Source organism: Mus musculus, chromosome X (genome assembly GCF_000001635.26).
Source record: "Mus musculus strain C57BL/6J chromosome X, GRCm38.p6 C57BL/6J".
NCBI classification, from domain to species: Eukaryota; Metazoa; Chordata; class Mammalia; order Rodentia; family Muridae; genus Mus; species Mus musculus.
In genome coordinates, this window is record NC_000086.7 from 78,235,752 (window position 1) to 78,250,533 (window position 14,782).

Below are 14,782 nucleotides of genomic sequence, written 5' to 3' on the forward strand. Positions count from 1 at the left end.
ATGGAATAGAATTGAAGACCCAGAAATGAACCCACACACCTATGGTCACTTGATCTTCGACAAGGGAGCCAAAACCATCCAGTGGAAGAAAGACAGCATTTTCAACAATTGGTGCTGGCACAACTGGTTGTTATCATGTAGAAGAATGCGAATCGATCCATACTTATCTCCTTGTACTAAGGTCAAATCTAAGTGGATCAAGGAACTTCACATAAAACCAGAGACACTGAAACTTATAGAGGAGAAAGTGGGGAAAAGCCTTGAAGATATGGGCACAGGGGAAAAATTCCTGAACAGAACAGCAATGGCTTGTGCTGTAAGATCGAGAATTGACAAATGGGACCTAATGAAACTCCAATGTTTCTGCAAGGCAAAAGACACTGTCTATAAGACAAAAAGACCACCAACAGACTGGGAAAGGATCTTTACCTATCCTAAATCAGATAGGGGACTAATATCCAACATATATAAAGAACTCAAGAAGGTGGACCTCAGAAAATCAAATAACCCCCTTAAAAAATGGGGCTCAGAACTGAACAAAGAATTCTCACCTGAGGAATACCGAATGGCAGAGAAGCACCTGAAAAAATGTTCAACATCCTTAATCATCAGGGAAATGCAAATCAAAACAACCCTGAGATTCCACCTCACACCAGTCAGAATGGCTAAGATCAAAAATTCAGGTGACAGCAGATGCTGGCGAGGATGTGGAGAAAGAGGAACACTCCTCCATTGTTGGTGGGATTGCAGGCTTGTACAACCACTCTGGAAATCAGTCTGGCGGTTCCTCAGAAAATTGGACATAGTACTACCGGAGGATCCAGCAATACCTCTCCTGGGCATATATCCAGAAGAAGCCCCAACTGGTAAGAAGGACACATGCTCCACTATGTTCATAGCAGCCTTATTTATAATAGCCAGAAACTGGAAAGAACCCAGATGCCCCTCAACAGAGGAATGGATACAGAAAATGTGGTACATCTACACAATGGAGTACTACTCAGCTATTAAAAAGAATGAATTTATGAAATTCCTAGCCAAATGGATGGACCTGGAGAGCATCATCCTGAGTGAGGTAACACAATCACAAAGGAACTCACACAATATGTACTCACTGATAAGTGGATACTAGCCCAAAACCTAGGATACCCACGATATAAGATACAATTTCCTAAACACATGAAACTCAAGAAAAATGAAGACTGAAGTGTGGACACTATGCCCCTCCTTAGAAGTGGGAACAAAACACCCATGGAAGGAGTTACAGAAACAAAGTATAGAGCTGAGATGAAAGGATGGACCATGTAGAGACTGCCATATCCAGGGATCCACCCCATAATCAGCTTCCAAATGCTGACACCATTGCATACACTAGCAAGATTTTACTGAAAGGACCCAGATGTAGCTGTCTCTTGTGAGACTATGCCGGGGCCTAGCAAACACAGAAGTGGATGCTCACAGTCAGCTAATGGATGGATCACAGGGCTCCCAATGGAGGAGCTAGAGAAAGTACCCAAGGAGCTAAAGGGATCTTCAACCCTATAGGTGGAACAACATTATGAACTAACCAGTACCCCTGAGCTCTTGACTCTAGCTGCATATGTATCAAAAGATGGCCTAGTCGGCCATCACTGGAAAGAGAGGCCCATTGGACACGCAGACTTTGTGTGCCCCGGTACAGGGGAACGCCAGGGCCAAAGGGGGGGAGTGGGTGGGTAGGGGAGTGGGGGTGGGTGGGTAAGGGGGACTTTTGGTATAGCATTGGAAATGTAAATGAGCTAAATACCTAATAAAAAAAAAATTAAAAAAAAAAAAAAAAAAAAAGAAAGAAAGAAAGAAAGAAAGAAAGGAAGGAAGGAAGAAAGAAGAAGAAGACAGCTGTATCAGGCTCCTCCTGTTAGCAAGTAATTCTTGGCAACCACAATAGTTTTTGGGTTTAGTGTGTGCATATGAGATGGATCCCCAGGTGGGGCAGTCTCTGTATAGCCTTTTCTTCAGTCTCTGCTCCACTATTTGTCCCTGTATTTTCATTAGACATGAGCAATTCTGGGTTAAAATTTTAAAGATGGGTGGGTGGCCCCATCCCTCAACTGGAGGACGGGGCATGTCAAACATCTGGATATGGTCTCCACAGGTTCTCCCTCCTGTATGTGGGGTATTTCAGCTATTGTCATCCCAAAGTGTGAATTTCTTAATCAAAACAATTAGAGGCTGGTAAGATTTAAACACCAGCCACAGTTGGTAGTATACTCAAAGAGAAACTTCCTGCATCCAACACACTGTAGAATGTGTTTAAGCAATTCTATTTTAATGATTTTGTTTTCAGACACAGCATCATAAAGTCCCAAAGCACACAAGAACTTGAATGTGTGCACACATGCACACATATACAGACATACACACACATCACATCACATGACAATTAGCCATCAATTCAAATAAATATCTACATTAATAAAGAAGATCTGAATTAGAAAGAGTTTGTAGACAATGTGATAGTAGAAATTAGTTGGAGAATGAGGTTGAAAATAAGGTAAATGTACATGGAATTTACAAAATTTTCAAGAAAATGCAAGTAATTTGTAGGTCTGGGTTCAGCCCCACCACAGGGCATGGCTGCTGTTGAAACTAAATGTGGGGAGCTTGACTTTGATTATACCACACCACAGCACCTGGACTTCAGGGCATCACAAAGGCAATGCTCCAAGAGTGGAAAATGAAGTATGAGATATGGGAAAGTCATAGTTTGGGTTCTCAGATCCAGGGGTACACAACCATCCCTGGAGTGCTGAACAGAGGTGTCATAAATGATGGATCAGGGGTCCACAAGCCTGAGAGTTGTCCTGGACACATGGATCCCAAACATCTGGACAACTAGGCATCTCTGAGACAAGAAGAGTGGAGAGCAGAGTCGATGGCCTGCAGGCTGAGGATGGCATCTAGCCTAGAGGAGTGGAGGTAAGGAGAGCACTAATTTAGATAAACAGTGATTATCCTTAGTTTGTCTGTGGTTGTTGCTCTAAGTACAGAGAGGACTTCTTCTAGAGGCTTTAGGCTGCAGCTCAGTAATTGAATGCCCCCTCTTTGCTCCCCATGATGATTCTTGATGAAAGAGACAGTCCATGGTTCTAAACTGTTTCTTAACTGTTCATCATGGAAAATGGATGCATATGAACCTCTAGTGATGGACCAGAGTGAGATTAAATACTTTTTGCAGAGAGGAAAGTCTGGGGAGAGAAGGTTTTGGCTAAACCCTCAGGGCCTCTGAGTACCTCATTAGGATGGAGAACTCTTTTCGGAGACCACATGAACACAAGTCACATTTCCTTATGTGGCAAGTGTGGCACATGTTCCAGGCCAGAATTTGGGAGGGAAGCGGGTTGGCAATTAATATCTCAAGTATTAGTTTCTGGGGTCTTAACCAGTTTTACCTACCAAGATTCCTGGCATGGTTTACTGTCCCACAATAATTTTCTAAAGTAACATTATTTCACAAAACACGGACAGAAATGTTAAATAACAGCTTTCTTTCAAGAACAAGTAGACTATGTCATTATTTCTTAATCATATCTGCGACTTATGGATGTTATTTTTCATCTGTTTCAACTTGTTCCAAGGCCTCAAAGAAGGCTTCATAGGCATTTTCTACTTTGATAGCTAACTATAGCCTAAGGAATCATTGCAATTCATAGAGGAAAATGTAATATATACATGCATATTTGCAGGGCTCAGTATCAGGGAATATCATGCCAGTGAATTTCCTATACTATTCAAAACTGATTGTCTCCTATTGTTATGCCCAGAGTGCAAAACCACAAAGACCACCAGGACTTGACTCTGATGCAATTCACATGAGTTTTTATTCAAGCTCTATCTGTAAAACTTCCATGATGCAGCAGGCTAGGAAAACACCCATGAGGTCTTCAGGGAAGGGGTTCTTAAAGGAAAAAAAAAATACTTCAAGCAGGGGAGGGAGGTTTTCTAAGTCTTGGCCCTGTATGTTGGGGTAAGAGGTTTATAAACAAGTTGATTTTTTTTTTTTTTTTTTTTTTTTTAGTGATTGTCCCGTTTTAGGCTCAAAGGACACTAAGAGATCTTGCTCAGTCACTAGCCATTAATTAATAGCTGCTATGGAAGAGGACTGATTAGTATCCTTCAGGCCCAGAGGTGTTGCTAGAGTTGCTAGGGAACACAATCTTCTGAGGGAGAAAAGGATGTCAATGTCTTAGGACCAGTAATTTCCAGCAGCTGCAGCTGGCTGTATATGTCTCACCTTGGGACCTGAACCTCTGTTTCTGGACCTTCGCTTAGGTTTCTAGTTTCTCAATACGTATATTATTTAAGTATATCCAGGCCCTTCTTCTTACTCAAGTCATTAATCAAAATGTAATCTCCTTAGGTTTTGGATAAGAGATTTTATCTTCTATTTTAAATAGTGTGGGCAAACATAAATAGTTTACTATGCGAAATATTCCAGTGTGTTAGGAGAATCCAAACTCATATCATGTTTTACAAATGAAAGTAAATGTGAAGCAAAACATAAAATTCACTTCTGTGGTTTTCTTGCCAATGGCATTCAAGTAAGTGAGACATTTTCAAATATTACAAGAGTTTCAGTAATAAGAATATCATTTGTTACACCAGAGTGATTTTGGAAACTATGTTTAGTAGATATTTATCTGCCCTTTGGATAAGAATCTTGTCACAAGGTCATTATTGCAACTTGAATCATTTTATTCAATCAATCAAAAAAGGAAGAAGAGTTTATAGATTAGGCAATGAGGAAATAAAGGCATGTTAGGAATTTCTTATGCTGTATCCTCACTTCACAGGAGAAGGAAAATGTATTCTGTTAGGAAAGGTGAATTATAGATGGTACTGATTCCATGGTTAAGAGGTTATGATGTATAATTCTCATCTTGTTGTTTTCTGTACAAATATGAAAGAGAAATATTAACATATGATTAAGTTGAGATTTCATTTGTGGGTTTTCTGGAGAACAAAATTGAATCTAAGAGCATAGATGATAAAGAAAAAAAATTGTACAGAGGCAGTTTCTGTCCTAGAATGTATCTTGTACTTTGGATTCTATAGGAACAGTTTCTAAAGAAAATAATGGCATTGTATATTCCTGCATGAAAATGTAGACAGAGTATTCAAAGTATATATTGATGAAATCAACAAACTTATACCTTACCTATGGCAAATAATATTCCACAAATCATATGTAAAGTTTTCAAATGACAAGACACAATTTCTTGATGGACTCATCATAAATATAAAAATATTACCAATTCTGAATGAGATAAAATTCCTTAGTATTGTTCTATAAATTAAAACATTCCCTAATTCATTCTTGTCACTATAGGAATTTTCAACTTTAAAGGACAAGTAATAGTCTGTGCTCATTTTTCCTCATTTTGAATTCAAGTTATTTGAACTCAATTTTGATATCACATACTTTATACCATAAGCCTGGGCCAACTCACATATCTAGATAAGAAAGAAAGGCTTTTGTTTCTACTCACATGTAGATGGTACTTTACTCTGGACAGGTATCTGTGAAAGAAATTGAGATGGGTTAGAAGTGACAGAACTGATATCATTAAAAGGTAAGGATGGTTCCACAATGATTATTCTTGGTTGTGACAATGTAATTGTTAGATATAATTTGATTTCATCTAAATCAGGGACATTGCTTTGATAGATAGATAGATAGATAGATAGATAGATAGATAGATGCATGCATACATACATACATATATACAAACATATATACACAGATACTCAAATATATGTATACATATATAAGTTATTTTATATCATATATATATACATATATATCTGTATATGATATAAAAATTAACATGCATAGAAGGTTACCTTCATGTGCGAGTTCTTTAAGGTTTCCAGCTGGAATGCCTTTTTGAGTAGCTAACTCAGTAAGTCTTTCCTTTTGCTCATGAGTTAGAGCTTCACCCTTTCCTGCATCACATTAATGACAGTGTCAGATATCTCTTCATGAGAATCCTGCATAATGTATATTGCTTCCTTTGTATCCCAACATAATATGCAATAGAAAATCTCAACTTCTCCATATTAATCTACCCTGGATCAGTCAATCTTATCAATAAGAATTATTCCAAGTGTCATGTACACAATCACTAAAATCTAAATGGCAATATGACATCATGTTTCAGTATTTCAAAATGCACAAAAATAAAAATAATAAGTATTTGTCCAGAGAACTCACTAATCTTCATCCTATACACTTTCTAGAACACAACAGAATCATCAAGTAGTGTCAATGTAGCTTTCACATTTTTCTGAGTCTATACTATAGAGTTCATGCTTTGATTTTTCTATACATTTATTCAATTAACACTGAAAATGGTCTGAAACTAGGGAAAGTCACATTTCCTCCTTGTTGTCTAGGGAGGAAACATGAACATGAACTTTTCCAATCACTTCTTCCATTATCCTCAGTCTTCAGTGTCCAAGGTGCTGAAACTGCAATAGAACGTACAAGTTGTCTACACACAATCTAGTTATCAGTTAGTACAAAGTACTTTAGAAAATCTATAACACTGAATTTGGGGGAGATCAGACTTTGTCCTTATCTGCAGAGTAACAATTTTCTTACTATTTCAGAGATCTAATGCCATTCTTACCAAGAATATACAACAATTTTGTTTTCCGGCTGGCTCTGTCCACATTCTCATCATAAAAGACTAAATTCTCTGATGTTGCTTTCAACAGTTTATAGTTATTTTCACCTTCATCTGTAATAGTAATGGAAGTACTTCAATACACAGTATCATTCATGTTTCCACACAGTTGATGTATTGTCTTCTGCTAAATATTCAGATTCGCCCTGACTCTAGCAATATTTTCTGTGTTCACTAACATATGAACCATGTGTACAGCTATTCCTGTGGCATTTTTTTCTTGCATATTCTGTCAGATTACAGTGACAAAACACTTGCACAACGTGAAAACTGATTATGAATCCTAAGTACAGACAACTTTGCTTTTCTCTGAATTCCATGTGTCTAGAATGTTGCACAATTGGCTGTGTGTTACTGAAATTTTTCCACAAGATCTCAGGGGACACAAGTCAATTTCATGAAAATAAATAAATAAATAAATAAAAACTTCATTTCCCACCATGGTAATAGTTGGTGGGTAAATGTGCACATGTTGAAATTACAGAGTACTGATGCCTAATATACACAAAAGTTTTCACTTTGTACAATTATAGGAGAAAATTTTGTAAAGATGAAATTTTTAGAGATTGCCGCACAATGACTTTGTGTGTGTGGAAAGTGGGCTGGGTGCTCCTGTACAGGGAAGTGTACATATGCCTGTGAGTATGCTTCGGCTTGTGCTTCTGTTTGCCTGTGCTTGTATGTGCTCATGCTTGTGTGCATAAGCTTGTATATTAAGAAGTGCATGTGAATGTATGTGGCTCTGCTTATGTATGTGTGCATGGGAATGCCTCTGTGTGCAGATGTGTGTGTGTTTGTGTGTGTGTGTGTGTGTGTGTGTGTGAGAGAGAGAGAGAGAGAGAGAGAGAGAGAGAGAGAGAGAGAGAGAGAAGACTTCTACTTACCAACACTTAATATATGAAAAAAAAAATTGGTCAAAGGAAACGGAGAAGTTTTTAGGAACTCTTCTCTTATTACTTATTACAAGACTAATTTAAAACATCCATGTAAGGATATGGAAAACATTTACTCACTAGGTGACTGGGAGCTCTGATTTTCTAAGATCAAACCAAAATTCAAATTGTATATAACTTAGTTGAATAATGTTGCATTAATTTTTAAAAATTCTTACAAAATTGAAATAATCTGTCTGAAATCCTTAAACAGAGTTTGCCCCAACTGCATTTCAAAATTGAAATTTTTAATAAAGTGGTCTGAATGATATGATTTTTACCAAGAAAAAGTTTTATGAATTAACATTGTTAAGGAAAACATTTATCATTCAAGTGTGATAGATCACTCTGTGTTGTAAGTACATGGGAGCTGAAAGCATCAAGTTGGCAAAGATGTTGGAAGCCGTGCAGCCCTACCATGGAGTAACAGGAATGGCAAATAACAAAGTGAGATACTGTATGAAAGGAAAAATAGTAAAATTTTTCTAGAAATAACTTTTTCTAATGGAAAACTGCTTGGAAAATATGTTCTTAGATCTATCCACATCTTTATGTAATAGTTTTCTTTTCTAAGTAACCCTTGGGTAACTTACAATATATTCAGACTAGGCAGCATATCTCACTGGGGTGAAAGGATTAATAATTAATCAAGGAGCCCAAATTGCTCTAGTTTCATGTACCTTTAAGCTTAGTATCAGGATAAATGTATATAATCAAAGTGACATGCATTTTGCTTACACTGGTTTTTAAAAGTCTTGCCATCTTCTTGCTTATACCCAGTGACTGTGGTCAATGAGCATTGTCCATTTTGCCTAAAATAAATTGAAGAGAAAAACCATGGTTTCTTCTTCATTACTATTGAAATCATATCAAATATCTTCTAGTATTATAATGCATTTGAGAAAGTACTGATATCAATGAAGTTATCAGTGTAAAGAGATAGGACCCAATTACTTATTCCTCCCTTAAGTTTGCTAATTCCTATTTAGAAAACATCATACTGTTTATCCATATATATGTGTGTGTATATATATATATGTGTGTGTGTGTGTGTGTGTATGTATGTATACATATATATGTATGTATATGTATATATAATATGCATATATATACACATATATACACATATATATTCATTGTGATAATTATGCCTCATGCTCTACTCTGGTGAATTTCTTATCCAAAATTCACTCTTAATTCCATACATTTCAACATCTTAATTTGCTTGTTCTACTCCAGCCATAATATATGAACAGTTTTATAATGTCTTAATTGTAAGTGCTTTCATTTCTGACCTCAATCTTCAAATTTTGGCTATAAGAGAAAAGTGGTTCTAAGCATTTTCAGTTTTTAGGTGTTATGGACTCCTGAATTGAACATACTCTTCCACATATCACAGTGAAAATTTTTTGTACAAAGAGCTTAAGGAAAGGGAGTTCAAAAATAGATTTATTTGATCAATTTGTGGAAGATTTTTTTATTACATCACTAACTGAGTAACATCACATAATATGTAAGACTTTAATTAAATGGTCACACCATCACCATACTACAGAGGAGTTCTTTAGTGTGTTGTATATCTAACACAGATGATGATATTCAGTGGCAGCCCTTAAAGCACGCAGTTCCCTCAGGAAGTACTTATTGAATTAGAAAGAGTGATTGTCTCTTTGTGTGGTGTCCAAAGCTGTCCCATCCCAGAATGATATAATTGCATGCTAAAATTGGGGGATTCGGTTTCATGACCAGTAACAGAACATCCATCTGTGAATTTCACAACATTAAAGAGATAGAAAAGTACACAGTTTGCTCAGTTTACATTCTTGATAATATACTTACTTGACATAAAATGTGACTTTCATTTTTTGACATCCCTCATCACAAGTAATTTCACGAACAAAGAGCTCCAGGGGACCACTCGTCTCTATCTTGTCAATATTATCAGCCATGATGGCAGTGGTTTTCCATTGTCCTTGTAACTGAAAAAGCAATAACAATGGCAAAAACTTTTTTAAAAAAACACAACAGATCATTAAAATGTGTGTTGGTTACTCATCTCTGACATTAATACATGAAATACTTAAACTGACGTGAAATATCAATCAATAATATTTCATTTATTAGTTAGATATTATGTTTCTTCAAAAGCAGCACAACCTGGAGCAATATGATGACATGAATAATGTAGAATCATGGACCTGAAACTGCTCATCTTTTTTCTCATGCACTCTGAAAATAAAAACCCTTATTTTCTTTATTTCACTGGTTTCTTCCTAGAGAAAATCTGATTGTAAAAGTGTACCTGAGAGAAAGGCATAAAGGTTATCTCATGCAGATGATCAATTGCATTGATTGATTGGATGATATATCACATCTATAGAAATATGTTATTGGGAAAGCTTGCGTTTAAACACAGACATGCATTTACCTCAGGATGATCATGAGCATGGACATGGGCCAGTCCAAATACCAATGCCAGCAGCAGAAACTTCACCATCATGATTCCTAAATTTGCTCCTCTGGAGATGTTCAACCGAGGACAGTGGTTGTGAAGGATCTGAATTTACAAAGCTTTTTATACAGTTAGTTTGAAGGAGGAGCATCATCTCAACCAATGATTCACCATCAGAAAGCACACGTCTGTCCAGTACTTCCCATTTGGCCCTGATGGATAATGTAAGACTTCACGTTCCTAAACTAATAAGCTTACTCTTAAGGTCAGGATATGCTATGTTTATTAATTGAGCATTACTTTCAGAGTGAGAGAAGTCACTCTATACTATCATTTATAAGTAATGATTTTGGCCTAGTACCATAGTACTAGTAGATAAAGTCAGAAGGCATACACATATACCCTATATGACCCATTTAACCAATGTGACATGCATTTTAAGATATGTTTTTAATCTTAGCCTAATACTGTGCAGTTAAATCAATTTAAAACTGTGACCTGAGCAATATGAGCCACAGTAACAACATTCTCAGAAGACAAAACATTGAAAAAATGAGGAGGGCCTCAGATAAGCATCCAGTCATAAGTCTTTTACTACTTTTAAGCCTTTCCATATATTAACTTCTTTCTTCATCCAGTGTACTCTATTCTACTATTGTGAGTACAGAACTAGAAGAGAAATCTTTGAAAATTAATCAAATATATAATAGAAAATGTGGTGAGATATCCACTGGGAATAAATACAAGTATCATTGATGAAAAGAAGCCTATGTAAGTGTAAATAATCTATTGAAAAACGACCTTCCAAAAAGTCTACACTTGTGCAGATGGACTCTATACAATATGAAAATCGTGCTTTACAATTCCTAAAGGAAAGACTATTTTTGCCCAGTTACATTTTGAATTTCTATACACTACAACAGAGATTGGTGTTGTGTATATCAGTAAGATCTTGTCCTCAATTTTCAGTAACAATCAAATATTTCAGAAATCTACAGTACTTATTTATCCTCTAGGTCTTCACTTGGAACATGTAGAATTACCTATAGTTAGCAATGGGAAATTTTTGCTTGATAACACATGACACCTAGCTACAGCATTATAAAGTGTTAAATGTCTGTCTTTCATGATACTTTCTTTAAATTATCTTTCTATTTTATCTCTATTTCTCTCATTTTGACATTATTATTTATCTATATCATTTCTAACATCCCTTTTATTCCTGTAAACTCCCATATTTACCCCTTTGATCTTTCTCATTTTTGTTACTACTTTTTTAAAATAATTGTCATTATATTCATGAGTGTGTTTAAATAGGTATATGTGTATGTACGTGTATGTACACACACACAAACATTCACAACTTACACTAATTAGTAACTGCTCAGTCTCTATCATTTCACCTATACATATGTTTTCAGGGCTCACAATCTAGTGTTGGATAACCAATTTGATACTTATTTGTGTATCTTTTCAGATTATTAGGAGGCATGAACTTACATTCAACTCTCTCCTCCTCTGTATTTTATAATCTTTAATTACTTCATGTGCAAGGAAGACTAGATGTTGCATACAGACGTTTGATTATATGTTGTACTGGTTTCATCAGCTCTGTATCTTGTTTTGTTCTAATCTTCTGTAATGGACTCCATTTGACATTCTACAATGAGAAGATCCTATGTTGAGTGTATCTGAAACTCTTTTTTTTTTTTCTTTTACGGAAAATAGTTTTTTCTCACACTATATATACTTTTTATGGTTTTCCATCTCTCTATTTCTCCCAGTTCATTCTAGACCTCCCCTCTCATTTGTATTCTATCTCCCATTAGAAACATAAGGGTTCTAGAGGATATAAATAAAAAAAGCATAATATAAGAAGACAAACACATTAACACATCCAAATTAGACAAGACAAACAAAAAGAAAGAAAAGAGACCAATTGGAGGCACAAGAAAGAGATACATATACAGGAATCCATTAAAAACCCACTAAATTGAAAGCCTATATTTAGATACATTTGCATATGTGTGTGCATGTGTACATTCACGAGCGTATATGTGTGTGTGTGTGTGTGTGTGTGTGTGTGTGTGTGTGTAAAACCATACAGAGAAAGAATGGAATAACTATATATCAACAAAATAAACAAAAATTGGAACATTAAGTTTTTACTTTTCAGGAAAGGAAACACTAACAACATTACCAGCCAAGGAACCTGCAAAGATGTTGAGTTTATGTTCTGTTGGGCATTGACTACTAGGCTTGTAGCTGTCGTTAAGTATACATGGTTTCAACCCTGAGAGTCCCATAGGTGAATGTAATTTATTATATGAAAATGATTATTAATTGGAGATTGTTTTTCAATTAGGAATGGGGAATGTGTCTACTTCTCCTTATATATATATATATAACTCCATCTGTTGTGTACCAGGTCCTCTACATTTTGTTTTAGTTTCTTTGTGTTCATAAGCACCATCATATTGACTTAGAGTGCCTTGCAGTTTGGTGTTCTTCACCTTCTGTATACGCTGGGTTTCTTGAGCACTGAAGGAATGGATTTAATGGAGATATCTAGTTTAAGGCCTGTTTCAAGGACTCAAGTGATTTCCAAACCATTATCTGAAGTATGTAGCTAGGAAGATTACACAAGAGACAGAATATGGCACATGTGTCTTTCTACTTCTAGGTTAACTTACTCAACAGGATTGTATATAACACCTGTCATTTTTCTGAAAATGTCATGTTTATGATATTCTTTATCATTGAATAGTATTCCATAATATCTCTGTACAATTTTTTCATTAGCAATTAGACAGTATCAGGGCCTTTAGTTTATTTCCATTTCCTTGCTGATGTGAACTGAGTAGCAATGAATGTGGATAAGCAAGTATCTGAGAAAAAGCATGTAAAGTCTTTAGAGCAAAATCCAAGAAGGTTTACAAGTAAGTCAAATGGTACTTTTATATTTACCCAGTAGGGATTCTGCACACTGTTTTCCAGAGTTGGTGTGTAATTTAGCATTCCCAATTAAATGCTGTCTTTTATTACCTCCATCCTCTGTTTCTCTCTGTCATTCTCTGTGCCCCCTATTCTCTCTTCTTTTTAAAAAGACTATATTCTAGTCATAGTCCCACAAAAAATGTTCTGCATGTTTTTTGATACCTTGTGTTTTAATTTTTTTGTATATTCTGGATGTTTGTTCAAAGCTAGTGTGTTTGCATGCAGGGCCTACACTAGACTTTTCCTTTCTGCTAGATGGCAATGATTAGGGCCTATATCATGGGACTTCACAATTCTTTACTGAACTGGAAGCTACTGATAGGTTTAGGAGTTAGAAGAACACTGGTTTTTCCTATATTTCCCACTTGTAAAGTTAAGAGGAACCAAGAGTTAGTTCCAAAGCCAAGATAACACACATTACCCTGATTGAACTCATATGGCTACAGATAGAACTAAAAAACTGATACTATGAATGGAACCTGTTGGATTCAAGAGTTTTAACAATCTTGAGATTACAATTTTATATACAGAAGAGAGAATTATCAGAAAACTTTAAATTCATTAAATTGTCAACAAAAAAGATATTTAAGATATCATATATTAATATTTAAGCATATTGATGAAGATATCGATGACAAGCTACATATTTGAATACTTTTAATAGGTGGTTGTAGAATACAGAATCCAATTTGAAATTCTGAGACATTCTGTGCATTTAGGTTTATAGCCCTGGGCCCTAATTCCCATATAGTCTTTCTAATGCAATCCCTCCACTCTGTCCCCCAAACCAATCTATGGATCTGTGACACTTATGGAATATGTTCTCCCTAATTCTAGAAATCTAAACATAACATTTGAAGTAACACTGGTTTTCATTCTTTCTTCATGTGTATTTGTTTTCTGTTCCCTGCTAATAAGAATGAGAGGATAATCCATGGTATAATCCAATTACAGACTGATGATATGCTTCTGTGTTTGGTGACCTTTTCAAAACAAATGGATGGTTCATTGACTATGTCTGTTTCTCAAAAAGTCGGCTGCTTTACTTCTTGACTTGATGTTCAGGATCAATATGAACAAAGGAAGGTGCCTGTATGTTTTCACAGTTCCCAAACACTTGCTGATAATCACATAATGCACATAGACTCTGTGTATCATGTGTATTATGATTTCAACTTGAGTATTGTTTTATGTTTTCAGAAAATATGAAATGACTTATTAAATTCTTGTTCAACTTCATTATTTTCTATACTGTCTGTCATTCCTCATTTATAGTGTGTTAATTTTTATTTAAATTTCTTCATATCATCTGAATACTTGTGCTATAATATGAAGTATATTTATATGTCTTCTCAAATACATGAATTTTATCATTTATTTATTTATTGTAACTCCAAGTCTCAAATATCTAAATTTCCATAAATTATACATTTTAACCTCTGCTCTCCTCTCTCTCTCCCTCTTTCTCCCTCCACCTCTCCCACTAACCCTATTTCTATCTCTTTTTTTCTTAAAAATGCAGATTTTTCAGTGATGATTGTCTAAAAATTTTTCTTCTCTCCTATATCCAATATTTTAAAGCTTCAAATGATCAGTTATCCTAAATCTTTTCAAGTTTTACTTCTTAAATATATTGGCATCTGATGTTCCTGGATGTGACCCTAAGAACTTTA

The 14,782-nt window shown here is 35.5% G+C and overlaps 1 protein-coding gene across 1 annotated transcript; it reads right to left on the bottom strand.

The window, feature by feature from the left end:
- Positions 1 to 4,710: 4,710 nt before the first annotated feature.
- On the bottom strand, positions 4,711 to 10,170 carry Gm14743 (predicted gene 14743). The gene is made up of 7 exons (NM_001126321.2): positions 10,089 to 10,170; positions 9,500 to 9,639; positions 8,399 to 8,472; positions 6,672 to 6,782; positions 5,884 to 5,985; positions 5,529 to 5,559; positions 4,711 to 4,929 (listed from the first exon to the last, which is right to left on the bottom strand). The coding sequence occupies exons 1-6, from the start codon at positions 10,158 to 10,160 to the stop codon at positions 5,543 to 5,545; spliced, it is 516 nt and encodes a 171-aa protein (NP_001119793.1). The 5' UTR covers positions 10,161 to 10,170; the 3' UTR covers positions 4,711 to 4,929; positions 5,529 to 5,542.
- Between the last annotated feature and the right edge of the window lie 4,612 nt (positions 10,171 to 14,782).